Genomic DNA, 13,506 nt, shown 5'->3' with positions numbered 1-13,506 from the left:
TTGGTCATTCCAAGAGTGCCCACCCCCACCCCCTGTCCAAATACAGAAGTTGGAAATTCCAAATGGTATGAAGGGGTAGGCCTGTGAGGTATAACTCTAGCTTACTTGCCACTCTAAGCAAACACAAGCATGTACCAAAGAACAGCTGTTCTAGAATTTTTGGTTCTTACTACAAGTTATTTTTGTTTCAAGGTAATGAGTTACACAAGTAGCCTTGTTTACGTCATTGTGCCCGAGGCACTGAACGCTGCCACCCAGTGGAATTCAACGGTTAACGTTAGCTACTCGCAGCGTTTCTGGTTATTCCCCAAGAAAGGTTTGTTTTACAATCATCCCTGTGCATAGGCCTACTTACATTTTTTTACTTCACATTCACCATCAAACACTTGGGAAATAACGTCTTAGGTTCGACTGTCGAGTTGCTTTAATTTAAGAGTATCAGTTCTCAATTACCGTTAGCACTAGCAGCTATGCGTTAATTTGGCTATTTTCAAAACACGCAATTTGGCTAATTCACTAACTAACGTTACTTGTCACGGATTACAATTTAACGTTAGGTTAAATTGTATTAATTTAAACGGTCAGTGTGTTTGAGAACTCTAATACTTGCATTTATTGACCACATGTTTGCACCAGAAGCTATGCTTTCAACGTTACTTCTGGCACAGCTGCATAAATTAGTGTGAAGTTGCTGACGAATGCTAGCTGCTAACGTTAACTTCACGCTGACATTACTTGGCTGACTAAGTTATATGCCCTTGCGGTAGTGCCCCACAATGTTATGTTAACGCTATGTTTATCATATTTCCATGTTTCGCTTTGGTAGATGTAGCAGCCCACGTTACATTACAGGTGCAATACCAGGTGCAGTTTCGTTTGACCGAAATTAAGTCACTAACGTTGTCTTGCATTGAAAAGTTGAGAATCTTCAGAAGTCAGCATCTTTTGCTACATGTTCTTTCCAAACAAACAGATCATGTAATAATGGAGCAATACTGTATGTTAATGTTCTAGCATACTTGGGACTGCAGATGGTGCACACGTTTGCACATTTAATTAACTGCATGTCATTTTTTTTGTTGTAACCTGAAACTGTCTTGTTGCTTTTTCTCTTCAAAATATTTGTCTAGGTTCGCCACAGAAAAGCAAGATGTCTCGACTTCAGAATCTGTATAGCGTTATGAAATATCTGATGATGATTCTAAGCGGCATCATACTGGTAATTGGGCCACGGTTAATTGTGTTTAAGCTACAATCATATTTAACATGAGGCTTTAATGTAATATAACAATATAGATAGATAGATACTTTATTGATCCCCAGGGGAAATTCAAGGTCTCAGTAGCATACAGACAACACACACATTCACTAACAGCAGAAAAAGTAATTAAAAGTATATATAAAAAACACAACTAAGCAATAAGGAAATATGCCTTGTGTCTCAACAATGCAGAAGAAGAGTGGTCTCCTCCAGTGAAAACTCAGAATACATTCTTCCTCAGTCCTCCCTTCTTTACCCTAACCTTTTAGCGCTCTCAACCACACACACACATACTGACACCTGCACACACACACACACACATACTGACACCTGTACACACACACACACACACATACTGACACCTGTACACACACACACACACACACACACACACACACACACACATACTGACACCTGTACACACACACACATACATACTGACACCTGTACACACACACACACATACTGACACCTGTACACACACACATACACACCTTTCCCTCTATCCTTCGAAACTCATTCCCATCCTTCCTCCTCCTCCCGTATCACTTCATATTTCTCTCTCCGCTCGCTCTTCCTCTCACCCCCTCCTCTTCCTCCTCCTCCAGATCAGTGTCTCTCTCTCTCTCTTCCTCTCACCCCTCCTCTTCCTCCTCCTCCAGATCAGTGTCTCTCTCTCTTCCTCTCACCCCCCTCCTCTTCCTCCTCCTCCTCCAGATCAGTGTCTCTCTCTGTGGTCGCTCTTCCTCTCACCCCTCCTCCTCCTCCTCCTCCTCTTCCTCCTCCTCCTCCAGATCAGTGTCTCTCTCTGCTTGCTCTTCCTCACCCCCTCCTCCTCCTCCTCCTCCCGTACAGATCAGTGGCTTCGTGGTGCTGGGAGTGGGCATCTGGATCAACATTGGCACGAACAACTTTGTGAAGAGCGTTGGTGACTTCTCCTCACAGCTGGGCATCATCAGCACCGTTTGCACGGTGGCCGGTGCCGGACTTTCGCTGCTCGGCTTCATCGGCTGCTATGGCGCCTGGGCGGAGAAGCGCACGCTCATCCTGGTTGTGAGGGGACGACACACACACACACACACACACACAGTCAAGCTTATAAACACGCACTCAAGCTCACACACACACAGAGTCAAGCTTACAAACACACACTTAAGCTCACACACACTCACACAGAGTCAAGCTTACAAACACACACTCAAGCTCACAAACACACACACACACACACACAGCAAGCACGCACACTCAAGCTCTCTCACTCACACTCGCTCACACACACATATACTCATAGTAAAGTTCACAAACACACACTCACTCACTCACACACTCAGTCAAGCTAACAAACACACACTTCAGCTAGCACACACTCAGTCAAGCTAACAAACACACACTTCAGCTAGCACACACTCAGTCAAGCTGACAAACACACACTTCAGCTAGCACACACTCAGTCAAGCTGACAAACACACACTTCAGCTAGCACACACTCAGTCAAGCTGACAAACACACACAGGATTGAGCCTGTAGCAGAGCTGATCTGAAAGCTGCTATTTAAGAGAGTTGGTACACCGTGGCAACAGAACAGTGGCATGTACAGTAGACGTGGTGCAGTGCTGTCCTGAGAAGAATACTACAGGTTCAGTTGTAATGCCCATTTACGGCTTCCTCTCACAGCCTCACCTACCTGCCATGCACCCTAACTGGTTATGTGCCATTGTTGACTTGTGTCATTCTCTCTCTCTCTCTCTCTCTCTCTCTCTCTCTGCTTTATTAGTGTGACTGTATGGGAACAGTGTTGCCAAAGCTATTGTTACATACTGTACAACATAACACACAATAACATAAGACCATCTCTCTCTCTCTCTCTCTCTCTCTCTCTCTCTCTCTCTCTCTCTCTCTCTCTCTCTCTCTCTTCGCACTCTCTGCTTTATTAGTTTGACTGTATGGGAACAGTGTTGCCAAAGCTATTGTTACATACTGTACTGTACAACATAACACACAATAACATAAGACCATCTCTCTCTCTCTCTCTCTCTCTCTCTCTCTCTCTCTCTCTCTCTCTCTCTCACACCGTCTTTAGTACTTTGTGACTGTGAGTTTGCTGTTCCTTGCTGAGATTGCCATGGCCCTTATGGTCATTATCTACAGAAATAGGGTGAGTGAAACCTTACCCCAAATACATCTAGACCACTGAGACATACTTAGGGTCAGTTAGTTTGCTTCCCGTTGGTCTTAAGGTGTCTAAATGTGTGTGTGTGTGTGTGTGTGTGTGTGTGGGTGCGCATATATCAGGGGTGTGATTCTTTCCGTAGATCCGATGAGTTTTCTTTAGGGAGGTGGTCTGTCGGTCAGAGGTAGGCTTTATCTGTATAACACAGGCCATTGTTATAACAGGCCGCTGACAATAATGACTACGGATTTTGTGCTTCACATCTTTCAGAATATCACGCCGCAAGTAGTGTATTCCGTTTACTAGTGGATTTCATTGAAAGTGAAAGTAGACGGGTTGATCAGCTGCGTTCTGAAAAATGTGTGATTCAAGTCCAGTGTGTGTGGCGAACTAGTCTCTCAGCAGAATCCATGAAACGGTAAAGGTCAACAAATTGATTTAAAAAGACATCATGTATGAAGTTTTTTTCTCGTTTTGGCTTTGCATCGGGTTCGCTTTCAAGATTTTCCGATAATGAATCTTGTGATGCTGATATTGAATTTTAATTTCTGCGCGTGTAAGCTGTGCTTGAAGTTACCTGTGACAGACTAGCCTAACCAGAGAGGGTTCAAGCGGAGCGAGAGGCGCAAACGTTCGACAATTTCCGTGTTCGATTATTGCAAGGGGGAGGGGGGGAAATCCCCCTTTATGCAGACCAGAGTAAGCCCTTGCTGCACTAATGTCAATGGAGACGTGGAATTTTACCAATAAATTGGTCATTTTGTCTTTCTGGATTTGTTGAGGGTTTTTTGGAAAATTGTGTCATAATCTGTAAGTGTTTGGGATCATTTCAAGCCTAATAGTGTAATTTTTTTTTAGTGTTGGTTGTAATAAAATAACTTAATATTAGACCATGCTGCTGCCAGATACTGTCGGTTGTTAGCATGCTAGCTAGCCTCTTTAGCTAAGGTAACATTTTTAAGCGGAGAAGTGTAATTTCTTTGAAATGACAACTAGCTGAATAACACTACTGACATTAGTTAAAGTGGATAGTCTATACTCAAAGCGAATTTGCAACAGTATATTAAGTTTAAGCGAGTCCTTCAACTACTAGTCACTTGTTAGCGCATAGCTGTATTGCCATAGCTACTACCATCCACTTGTATAGCATTTAAGCTAGCGTTAGCTAGCTAGCTTCCTTCGGTTCACATGACTAATTAAATTATTCATATCATTTCCTTAAGAATGATTCATTGGTATCATACATGATTATGGACAATAATACTGTGAACACAATTATGTTTATCTGTTGTTATTGCTTATTAAGAGAAAGTTTATTTAGTGACGTAGGGTGACACTCCCACTTATGCAGACCGGAACTGTCCCGTTTTGCTCCCATAGTAACGAATTACGTTGCTCTATCTTGCTAGTAATCAAGGATCTTTGGCCTAACCTTACAGGTTTTCATAGTTTTAACCACAAAGCCTGTCTACCATAGGCCTACTATATTGTTTAGTTAACACATTTTGCGTTTGTCCAGCCGTTCACCTCCGTGAACCTTGCGCCCCTCACCATGAGAAAACGTAACATTATGGTGATGGTGCTAAGAGATCAAAGCTTTGGCATACTTACTAAACGTCTTGCACATAATATTGAGCTAAATATTTAGTGGAAATAGCCTACTGTAGCATTGTGCTGATCGATAAAAAGTTGCCAAGGCGCAGTCCGCATTTTTACCCTAGCTCTCCATTTAGTGTGAGCGCTTGTAAAACTAGTGTTCTATCATATGATTCACTATTTTGTACGTAGGCCCAGAGGACTGTTAGGGGGCAGGCCATATTATCAAGTAGGCCTATAGTAAATAATTTACTCAAATGTTGGTTTAAGTTATAAACAAAACATGTTATAAATGGAAAAAATCCATGGTTCTGCGTCACTGTTGGCAAAATGATCATGATGGCCTATATATTTCAGCCATATTTGGTTTAGTCTTGTGTAGGCCTAGGCTACTTTGCTCTATTATAAATTAGTCTTCTGCATTGTAATATGCTATAATGTTTGAAAAATATGTATATCAATGTATCAATACTTCCCGTAAGAGTCATCAGATGTCATCATTTAAAGGGATATTTTTAAAAATGTTCTTCGGGGCATGCCCCGGACCCCTATTATTTGCCCCAAATATATTTTCTTTAAGGCCCTTTTCTAGTGCCACCCTTGCATAGGATTTGCCCCATGAATTTTATGAAGTGTAGGTGATGTAAATCTATACGGTAGCCTTTAGGGCACTGAAGTGTAGGTCAGTGTTTCTTAACTGGTGGGTCGGGACCCAAAAGTGGGTCGCGGAACCGTTCTGGGTGGGTCGCGGAGCTTGTGGTTAAAAATAAAGTTAAAAATAAATTTAAAATGATACCTTATCAGATCTAATATTGGACGTTTATTTTTTTGATAAACTTTATTTGTAGCCTACATATCAGTCATTGTCATGGACATAGACAATGTTTATGTGACAGGTCATGTTAGAGATCATTTTAGTGGTAAAGGAAGTAGGCTGCTACTCTGAATATTTGAAGTAGCCTACAGTAAGCTCAGATATGGATTTGCTTAAACTGAGGACAAAATAGGATAGAAACCCCATTGTGTGGTGTGCAGTAGATGGCTGGCACATGAGAGCATTAAACCATCAAAACTAAAATGCCACATAGAAACAAGGCACCTCTGTCAAAGTCATACCTGTCGAGTACTTTGAAAGGTGACATTAAGAGTTGAAGACTTCACAAATGTAGGCTAATGCCAAACAAGTAGGCCTACAGGTACTTCGCTTGTCTTACCATGTAGCTCACCATATCCATGGCTTGAACGCTAAAAAAATATACAGTATATGGGTCACGTCTTTATGAACATGGGAAATTGTGGGTCCCAAAGTCAGACCACTTAAGAACCACTGGTGTAGGTGATGTAAATGTATACGGTAGCCAACACTATAGTGCACTGAAGTGTAGGTGATGTAAATCTATACGGTGGCCAACACTATACACTGAAGTGTAGGTGATGTAAATCTATACAGTGGCCAACACTATACACTGAAGTGTAGGTGATGTAAATCTATACAGTGGCCAACACTATACACTGAAGTGTAAGTGATGTAAATCTATACGGTAGCCAACACTATAGTGCACTGAAGTGTAAGTGATGTAAATCTATGGACCCTTTCAAGAGAGTTCCATTATCAGCATCATAGTTGGCCCCACAAGACTTCCTTTTTAACATTCCATATGTTATCTTAATGCAGAGGAAGTAGATTGGGGCCCAGATAGAACGTTCAAGCATTGTTTTTGTTTTTATTGATGAAAGGGTCTATACGGTAGCCAACACTACAGTGCACTGAAGTGTAGGTGATGTAAATCTATACAGTAGCCAACAGTACAGTGCACTGAAGTGTAGGTGATGTAAATCTATACAGTAGCCAACAGTACAGTGCACTGAAGTGTAGGTGATGTAAATCTATACAGTAGCCAACAGTACAGTGCACTGAAGTACTCGAACCATCGGGGGGGGGGCTCACTCCGTGCTTCGTATATTTTCCTTTTTTTTACCTGCCAATCACACCCCTGATATATGTGTGTGCGTGTGTGTGTGTGTGTGCATGTGTGTGTGTTTGTGCACGTGTGTATGTGTGTGTGTGTGTGTGTGCATGTGTGTGTGTGTGCACATTTGTGTGTGTTTGTGTGTGTGTGTGTGTGTGTGTTTGCACATATGTGTTTGTGTGTGCATGCATGTGTGTTTTGTGTGTGTGTGTGTGTGTGTGTGTGTGTGTGCGTGTGTGTGTGTGTGTGTGTGTGTGTCAGGTGGAGGACTTCATCCGCAAGGCTAGTAAGGAGACCCTGCTGGAGTCCTACAAGGGCCCCACTGCCCAGGACGGCATCTCTGTGGGCTGGAACGCCATCATGACAACGGTGAGAAAGCCGGCCACTGACCACCACTGCAGTGCCCACTGCCCGGCACTGGGACTCGACTCTCAGTGGGCACAACATGGGGTTGCGGTGGGCATTAAATTGGGTGAAAACATTCTGGAGTCACTTGGTCACAGGAGACCCTAGTAACTTGGGGTGGGCTGGTGGGGTTCAAGTACGCGTTTTAGTGACAAACCTGGGAAGGTTAACTTAGAGGAAGTTGCACACTTTCTCATAGAAGGGCACCATGGATTTTTTACCTAGCAAATGAGGGCCAAAAAGAACATAGCATGCGGTTAATATGATGTATTTGGTGTCTGTTGCTAATATGTCATGTGTGTGTTGTTCTGTTTTGTTTATGTGTTGTGTGTGTGTAGTTTAAGTAAGTTGTTAATGTTGCTGTTTTGTTTATGTGTTGTGTGTGTAGTTTAAGTAAGTTGTTAATGTTGATGTTTTGTTTATGTGCTGTGTGTGTAGTTTAAGTGAGTTGTTAATGTTGCTGTTTTGTTTATGTGTTGTGTGTGTGTGTAGTTTAAGTAAGTTGTTAATGTTGCTGTTTTGTTTATGTGCTGTGTGTGTAGTTTAAGTGAGTTGTTAATGGTGTGTGTGTGTGTGTGTGTGTGTAGTTTAAGTGCTGCGGTGTGGAGAACTCCACCCTTGACTTTGTGGGCTCCACCTTCACTAATGTCACGGGGCTCCTGTACCCCAAGACCTGCTGCGTGGACATGGAGGACCCCAGCTGCGACGGCCTCGACACCACTCCGAGCCTGCTGCACCCCGACGTATGAGCACCCCCTCACCACACACACACACACACACACACAGACACACACAGAGAGGTGGTACTAAAATGCCTGCCAAGTTGCCACACATAAGTAGCAGCAACTGGAATCCATGCATTTCTATGGAATTATTTTTGGAATCTGATCCCTTATCATACCTGTTCATTCGTACTAGTCGCTCGACTTATCGTGACTAAATTCAAGATGGCGGCGAACGGTAAACTTCCTGAAGGTACCGTCTGTATAAATCGTCTTATAAATAAACTACCAGTGCTTTTTCAAAGTTCTCAATGTCTTGTTTTAAATGTTAGGGCCCTCGTAAGTCTACCAATGAAGTATGGAGCTACTTTGAGCCTCGTAAATGGTGTAAAACAGTGATTTATTTGCATGGCAAGCCCGATGCCCGAGGCACCCCCATCAAAAACATGTTGGTAGCATTGGCTCACTAATGCCAGATTTCGGAGTGCAGGGGACAAGCCGAGATGAGCTATGAGACAAAAGTTAACACTCGGTATCATGTTTCAACACACTTTAGGTCAATATCACATCGAACTTCTCCTTTAAAGGTTGAATATTTCATCATTTTTTTACTTAACATTTTTTACTTTTAAAATTTCCAAAAGATGATTTTATAATCCTCTTTTTAGTCAACTTTAGCAGAGGTGCCAATAATTTTGGAGGGTACTGTACACACCTGACCATACATACCCTGACATATCCTCCTTTGGCACATTCCAGCATTTTTTCACTTTTTTTGCCCAGTGCTGTAGCTCTGTCTGTTTAGTTAAGATTTAGGGTTGTACATTAGATATTTGATTTGATGATCTTCCAGTGAAGATTTATTTTTGCTCAGGTCTCTACATCCTACAGACAGTAAATATGTCAAATATACAAAATACAATACAAAACTCATCAGTTCTACTCTTATACAATGAATAATAATAAACTTTACAGAACAGGAATATTTAAAAGTTTGAAAAATAATTTTGTAGTAATGACCCCTTTGCAACATGCCTTCATAATGGATAATGGCTCAATCTGAAACACATCAACTGATCGGATTTAAATTTTAAATTTCAGATCGGCTAGAAAGAGGTGGTGTACTCCGTTCGGATAATCCGATCGATTAAAAAATCCACCATGAACAAGTACTCTGATTCCTTCTGCACAGGTGTCCCGTACGTGGTAATAATACACAGTGACGTAAACAATTGAGTTGTTTAAGATTAAATGCAATTCTGTTTATTTAGCGTTCATGTAAACAGTTCGGTTGAAAATTTTAATCTGATAAATTTCAGGAAAAAAAAAACATTCATGTAAACGCGGCTACTGTTGCTGTCTTTTAAATGTCACCTCTCTCGCACTCTCTCTCACTCTCTGTCTCAGAGCTGTGATGTGAAGATGATCTTTACGAAAAGCCAGAGTCTAATCCTGGGCAGTACAGCTGCTGTGATTTGTGTGCTGGAGGTATGTATTACACACACACACACACACACACACACACACACACACACACATTCACTCAAAAGTAATTTAATTTTCTCACTGGCGGTGTAGACCTCCCTGTGTAATTCACATTGCTGTGTGTGTGTGTGTGTGTGTTCTTCCCTCAGCTTGGCTCTATGATGATATCTGCGGCGCTCTACGTCAGACTTGGCCATTCAGCCTACTAAATATGAATGGCAACTTGCAGATCTTCTCATATATGGCATGATGCATAAATAAAGCCAACAGATGGATCACTGTGAGCTCTGGGTTGCTTCTCATTTGATGAGCCTGTTTTGTCAGATCACTGTGAGCTCTGGGTTGCTTCTCATTTGATGAGCCTGTTTTGACATACCACTGTGAGCTCTGGGTTGCTTCTCATTTGATGAGCCTGTTTTGTCACTGTGAGCTCTGGGTTGCTTCTCATTTGATGAGCCTGTTTTGTCATATCAAAACTTACACTTACAGTTGTTACAACTGTGTTTATAGGGACATTGAAAATGGGTTTCAGTGGTTCAAATCCCATATTTGCCAAAGGTCTGTATGAGTATTCCCAGGCTACATTTGAGGTTGAACACACACACACACACACACACACACACACAGAGTAACACCTTTTGTTGGTAAATGTGCACAAACATACAGCACCCTTCACAAATTTGCACCCCTGGTAAAGTTAGAGTAGAAGGAGTGAAACAGCACAGTGAAAACTATGAAGATAAAATCCGACCTTGATAGGAAAACATTTATTTGTGAGGAAAAAAACAAGAATCACTCATAAAGACAAAAACATACACAAATCAACTAATTCCAAAGTAGAACGTTAGGGGTAGGTTATTATTGTGTTGGCCTAGATAGCTATAAACAAAGTGAAAAACCTGGACTTATAATATAATAATTGAATATAATTATTTTCCCCAAAGGTCACACATACATTTCCCTCTCAGGCAACGTGGGAAGCTTTGTAGTCGTAAACCCATTAGCAAAGAGTCCTACAGGCAACAGCCATGACTGTCTACACAGCGTATTGCTTAGTCAGTCCTGAAGCCTAATGATTTTACTACCGGTGATGATCGTCCTCATTACGTTTAGCGTGGGACCAAACCGATTCGTGATCATGTAGCCTAAAGATCCAGCTGTCATCTGAACTTTATGTATCAGTGTAGCCAAGCGTAAGTAGCCTAACCTCTAAAACGATTGATGTTTACCGTTGTTTCGTTTCAATAAATAGGCAAATGATATCGGGAGTCACATTAATCGGTAGAGTTGCATCTGGATACATATACATTGTTCCCTCATTGCATTTGGTCTTTGGTCAGCGGTTTCCCACGGAACTAATGGACCCCGAACTGGTTTATGTGTGCCTCGGCTGTCACCTGTGCTCGAAAACACACCTGCCATAAATATCAAAAGCACAAACGTTTCAAGTCCCTATTGCCCCCTTCCAGTGTATCGGGCAGGTGCGACAAATCCCGCGATCCTAACGGGTGGGAATTATGGCACCATCGCAATCAGTCCAAAAGGGTGGACTCGAGCATCTTTATAAATACGGTGATCTGCCTCAAGTTTTCCACAGACAGCAAGGTTACCTGTTGGAACCTTGAACCGCAGAGGAAACTATTTTTCAGTAGAGTTCGAAACAAACCTTAAGTGATTCCAGCAAAATCCGTTACGTAGCATAGGCCTCTATCAATATCTTGATCGCCTACTTAACTGCCAGTAGTCATCATGAGCGTTAAAATCAGCACCGTTTTGTTTTTGCTGTGTGCCTCGGCGCACGCTTTCCCTCGTAACGCAATCGAAAGCGTGAAAAATGCAGCAGCCGAGTTTGACGCATCTGGTGCTGGATCAGACGAACCTGTTCGGGGATCGGTTAGAGTCGTCAAAGTCAGTCCGCATTTCCTGAGGCACACGGGGATGTTCAGGAACGGTTTGTCACCCAGAGGCGCGCCATCTCTCCAGGGCGCTTTTCCAGATTTCTTGTCGCTCGGTCGCGCGGGCCCTTCCACCAAACTGTCGGTTCCTCCAGTGGTTCACCTCCGCGACAGCCATCACGGCGCCGACACGAAGAGGAGGCAGGGTATGAGCATGTGGCAGCGTGTGATGGACAAGTCCGAGCGCGAGAAGGAGGCGGTGGTTCTGCCCATAAATCCGAAAGATGTGTCCAAGCAAAGCTGCGCAGCGGTCCCCTTTACTCAGGTGTGTTACCGTCTCTTCCTCGCTCGTTTTGTTTGTGTGTTAGTGTGTGTGAGAGAGAGCGTTCGTGCCAACGTTGGATAGTCATTTTTAACTTTGTTTTATGTTTTTGTCAAATTTGCAGCGAGTCACCGCGGCGGGGTGCGACACAGTGACTGTGCATAATCACCTGTGTTACGGTCAGTGCAGCTCAATGTTCGTGCCTCCCACTGAAGACGCCTCTCTTCCCGTCAACGGTCACCGCGGCGCCCCGTGCTCGCGGTGCGCGCCATCCAAAGCGCACACAGTGACTGTTCCTCTGCGCTGCGGGCACGAGGTGCGAATGAAGCGCGTGATGGTGGTGGAGGAGTGCAAATGCGAGACAGGTCGTGAGGAGCTGAGGGCCGAGTCCTTTGCAAGGACACATTTATAATTGTTGCAGTCTGAATGTTTAATTCAGAAACTGATTGCAGACCTACCGGTATTCATATGTTTCCTGTAAATGTTATGTCATGCTGCTTTTGTCTGTTGTTCGTGTGGTCTAACAAGAAAGATTATCCTTTTCCATGTTTGTAGTCATTATCCATATGTTTCATATGTTTGTCAAGACTAGGTCGAGCTTGTCGGCCAGAGCACTTTCTTTTCTATTACTGACGTTGCCAAAATATTTATTTTGGCTTAGTTTTTGTTATATTTGGTCAAGCAAATGTTCCTATTTGATGTTGGCTACATTTTGTTTGTTTTACTGTAAGTGTGTTATGTTAAACTACGGGGATAGACTAGGCCTATTTTAAAGCTTGACTGAATGAATAACCTACTGTGTAGGCTAATTCATGGAGAAGTCCGTGAAGTCTGCAAGTCATGTGTTGCCATATTTGTTATTACCGGGTCTCTGTTCTAGGTCTTGTTGATTTGCACTCCTTTGTGTGTCTAAGAATAAATATTTGTTTTTAATTTTTGAAAATGTTTTCTTACCATATTGTTGTGTGTGTGTGTGTGTGTGTGTGTGTAAAATGGTAAAGTTCATGTCCTTAAAGCTCCTTGAGGAAACAACTTTTTGATGATGTTTGTGCATCTAACAATGTGCAATGTCATGCTTGATCATCCTTAAGCACACTATGTTGATATTTGATTTAGTTTATATAGTATATTTAGCATTTTAGTATCATGTCTATCTTCTACTGTCTCTATTGTACAGTGGAGTTTTTTATTAATATGTAGGCTATATTACTTTTTCTGATGTAAGTGCATGATGTGTGTATGCTACTGAGACCTTGAATTTCCCCTTGGGGATCAATAAAGTATCTATCTATCTATCTATCCAGATAGAGCTGTATTATCATTAATACTGTTATGCCAGAGCTCAAGGTTTTAGCAGCTTGCTTGATAACATTTGACACAGGTTGTTGTGTCATTGATCACAGCTGTCATCTTGGCAATGCAGTGGACAAGGAATTTCAGTCTGTGGACAGGAATGGTTAATGACCATGCAAGTTGTGATTGGCATGCCACATATCTCACTGTCAACCAGAGTTTAGCCCCTCCTCCTTGATGTAGTAAAGTTAAAGAACCACAGTTCACTTGCTAAGTCACACCCACTTGGAGTGCTTTCAAACAATATACAAATCTGTTTCACTGCAGTTGCACGCTCAGATGATACAATCATTTTCAAGATTTAAAAAGGTCCTTTTCAACATTATA

At 42.4% G+C, this 13,506-nt stretch overlaps 2 protein-coding genes across 4 annotated transcripts; both read left to right on the top strand.

Moving 5' to 3' along the window:
* Positions 1-180: 180 nt before the first annotated feature.
* LOC125297571 (tetraspanin-16-like) lies at positions 181-9,893 on the top strand. 3 transcript variants are annotated; one of them, XM_048248014.1, is made up of 8 exons: positions 181-316; positions 1,131-1,219; positions 2,117-2,314; positions 3,342-3,353; positions 7,259-7,366; positions 7,990-8,145; positions 9,532-9,612; positions 9,759-9,893. In XM_048248014.1, exons 1-8 carry the CDS (start codon positions 196-198, stop codon positions 9,816-9,818), a joined length of 825 nt encoding a protein of 274 aa, XP_048103971.1. In that variant the 5' UTR covers positions 181-195; the 3' UTR covers positions 9,819-9,893. The 3 variants fall into 3 exon arrangements, with proteins under 3 accessions (XP_048103971.1, XP_048103970.1, XP_048103972.1); XM_048248013.1 differs by having other exon boundaries at positions 3,342-3,416; XM_048248015.1 differs by lacking the exon at positions 3,342-3,353.
* A 737-nt stretch (positions 9,894-10,630) lies between these two features.
* On the top strand, positions 10,631-12,540 carry dand5 (DAN domain family, member 5). Its single transcript, XM_048248025.1, has 2 exons — positions 10,631-11,829; positions 11,951-12,540. Exons 1-2 carry the CDS (start codon positions 11,359-11,361, stop codon positions 12,236-12,238), a joined length of 759 nt encoding a protein of 252 aa, XP_048103982.1. The 5' UTR covers positions 10,631-11,358; the 3' UTR covers positions 12,239-12,540.
* The last annotated feature ends 966 nt before the right edge of the window (positions 12,541-13,506 follow it).

The sequence above is a fragment of the Alosa alosa genome, chromosome 7 (genome assembly GCF_017589495.1).
Source record: "Alosa alosa isolate M-15738 ecotype Scorff River chromosome 7, AALO_Geno_1.1, whole genome shotgun sequence".
Lineage (NCBI taxonomy): Eukaryota > Metazoa > Chordata > Actinopteri > Clupeiformes > Clupeidae > Alosa > Alosa alosa.
This window is presented reverse-complemented; position numbering and strand designations above follow the sequence as displayed.

Coding starts and splice junctions, on each gene's coding strand:
- LOC125297571 (XM_048248013.1), top strand. CDS start 196: ATGAGTTACACAAGTAGCCTTGTTTACGTCATTGTGCCCGAGGCACTG. Junction 8,146..9,531: donor CGAGCCTGCTGCACCCCGAC/GTATGAGCACCC, acceptor TCTCTGTCTCAG/AGCTGTGATGTGAAGATGAT. Junction 9,613..9,758: donor CTGTGATTTGTGTGCTGGAG/GTATGTATTACA, acceptor TTCTTCCCTCAG/CTTGGCTCTATGATGATATC.
- dand5 (XM_048248025.1), top strand. CDS start 11,359: ATGAGCGTTAAAATCAGCACCGTTTTGTTTTTGCTGTGTGCCTCGGCG. Junction 11,830..11,950: donor CAGCGGTCCCCTTTACTCAG/GTGTGTTACCGT, acceptor TCAAATTTGCAG/CGAGTCACCGCGGCGGGGTG.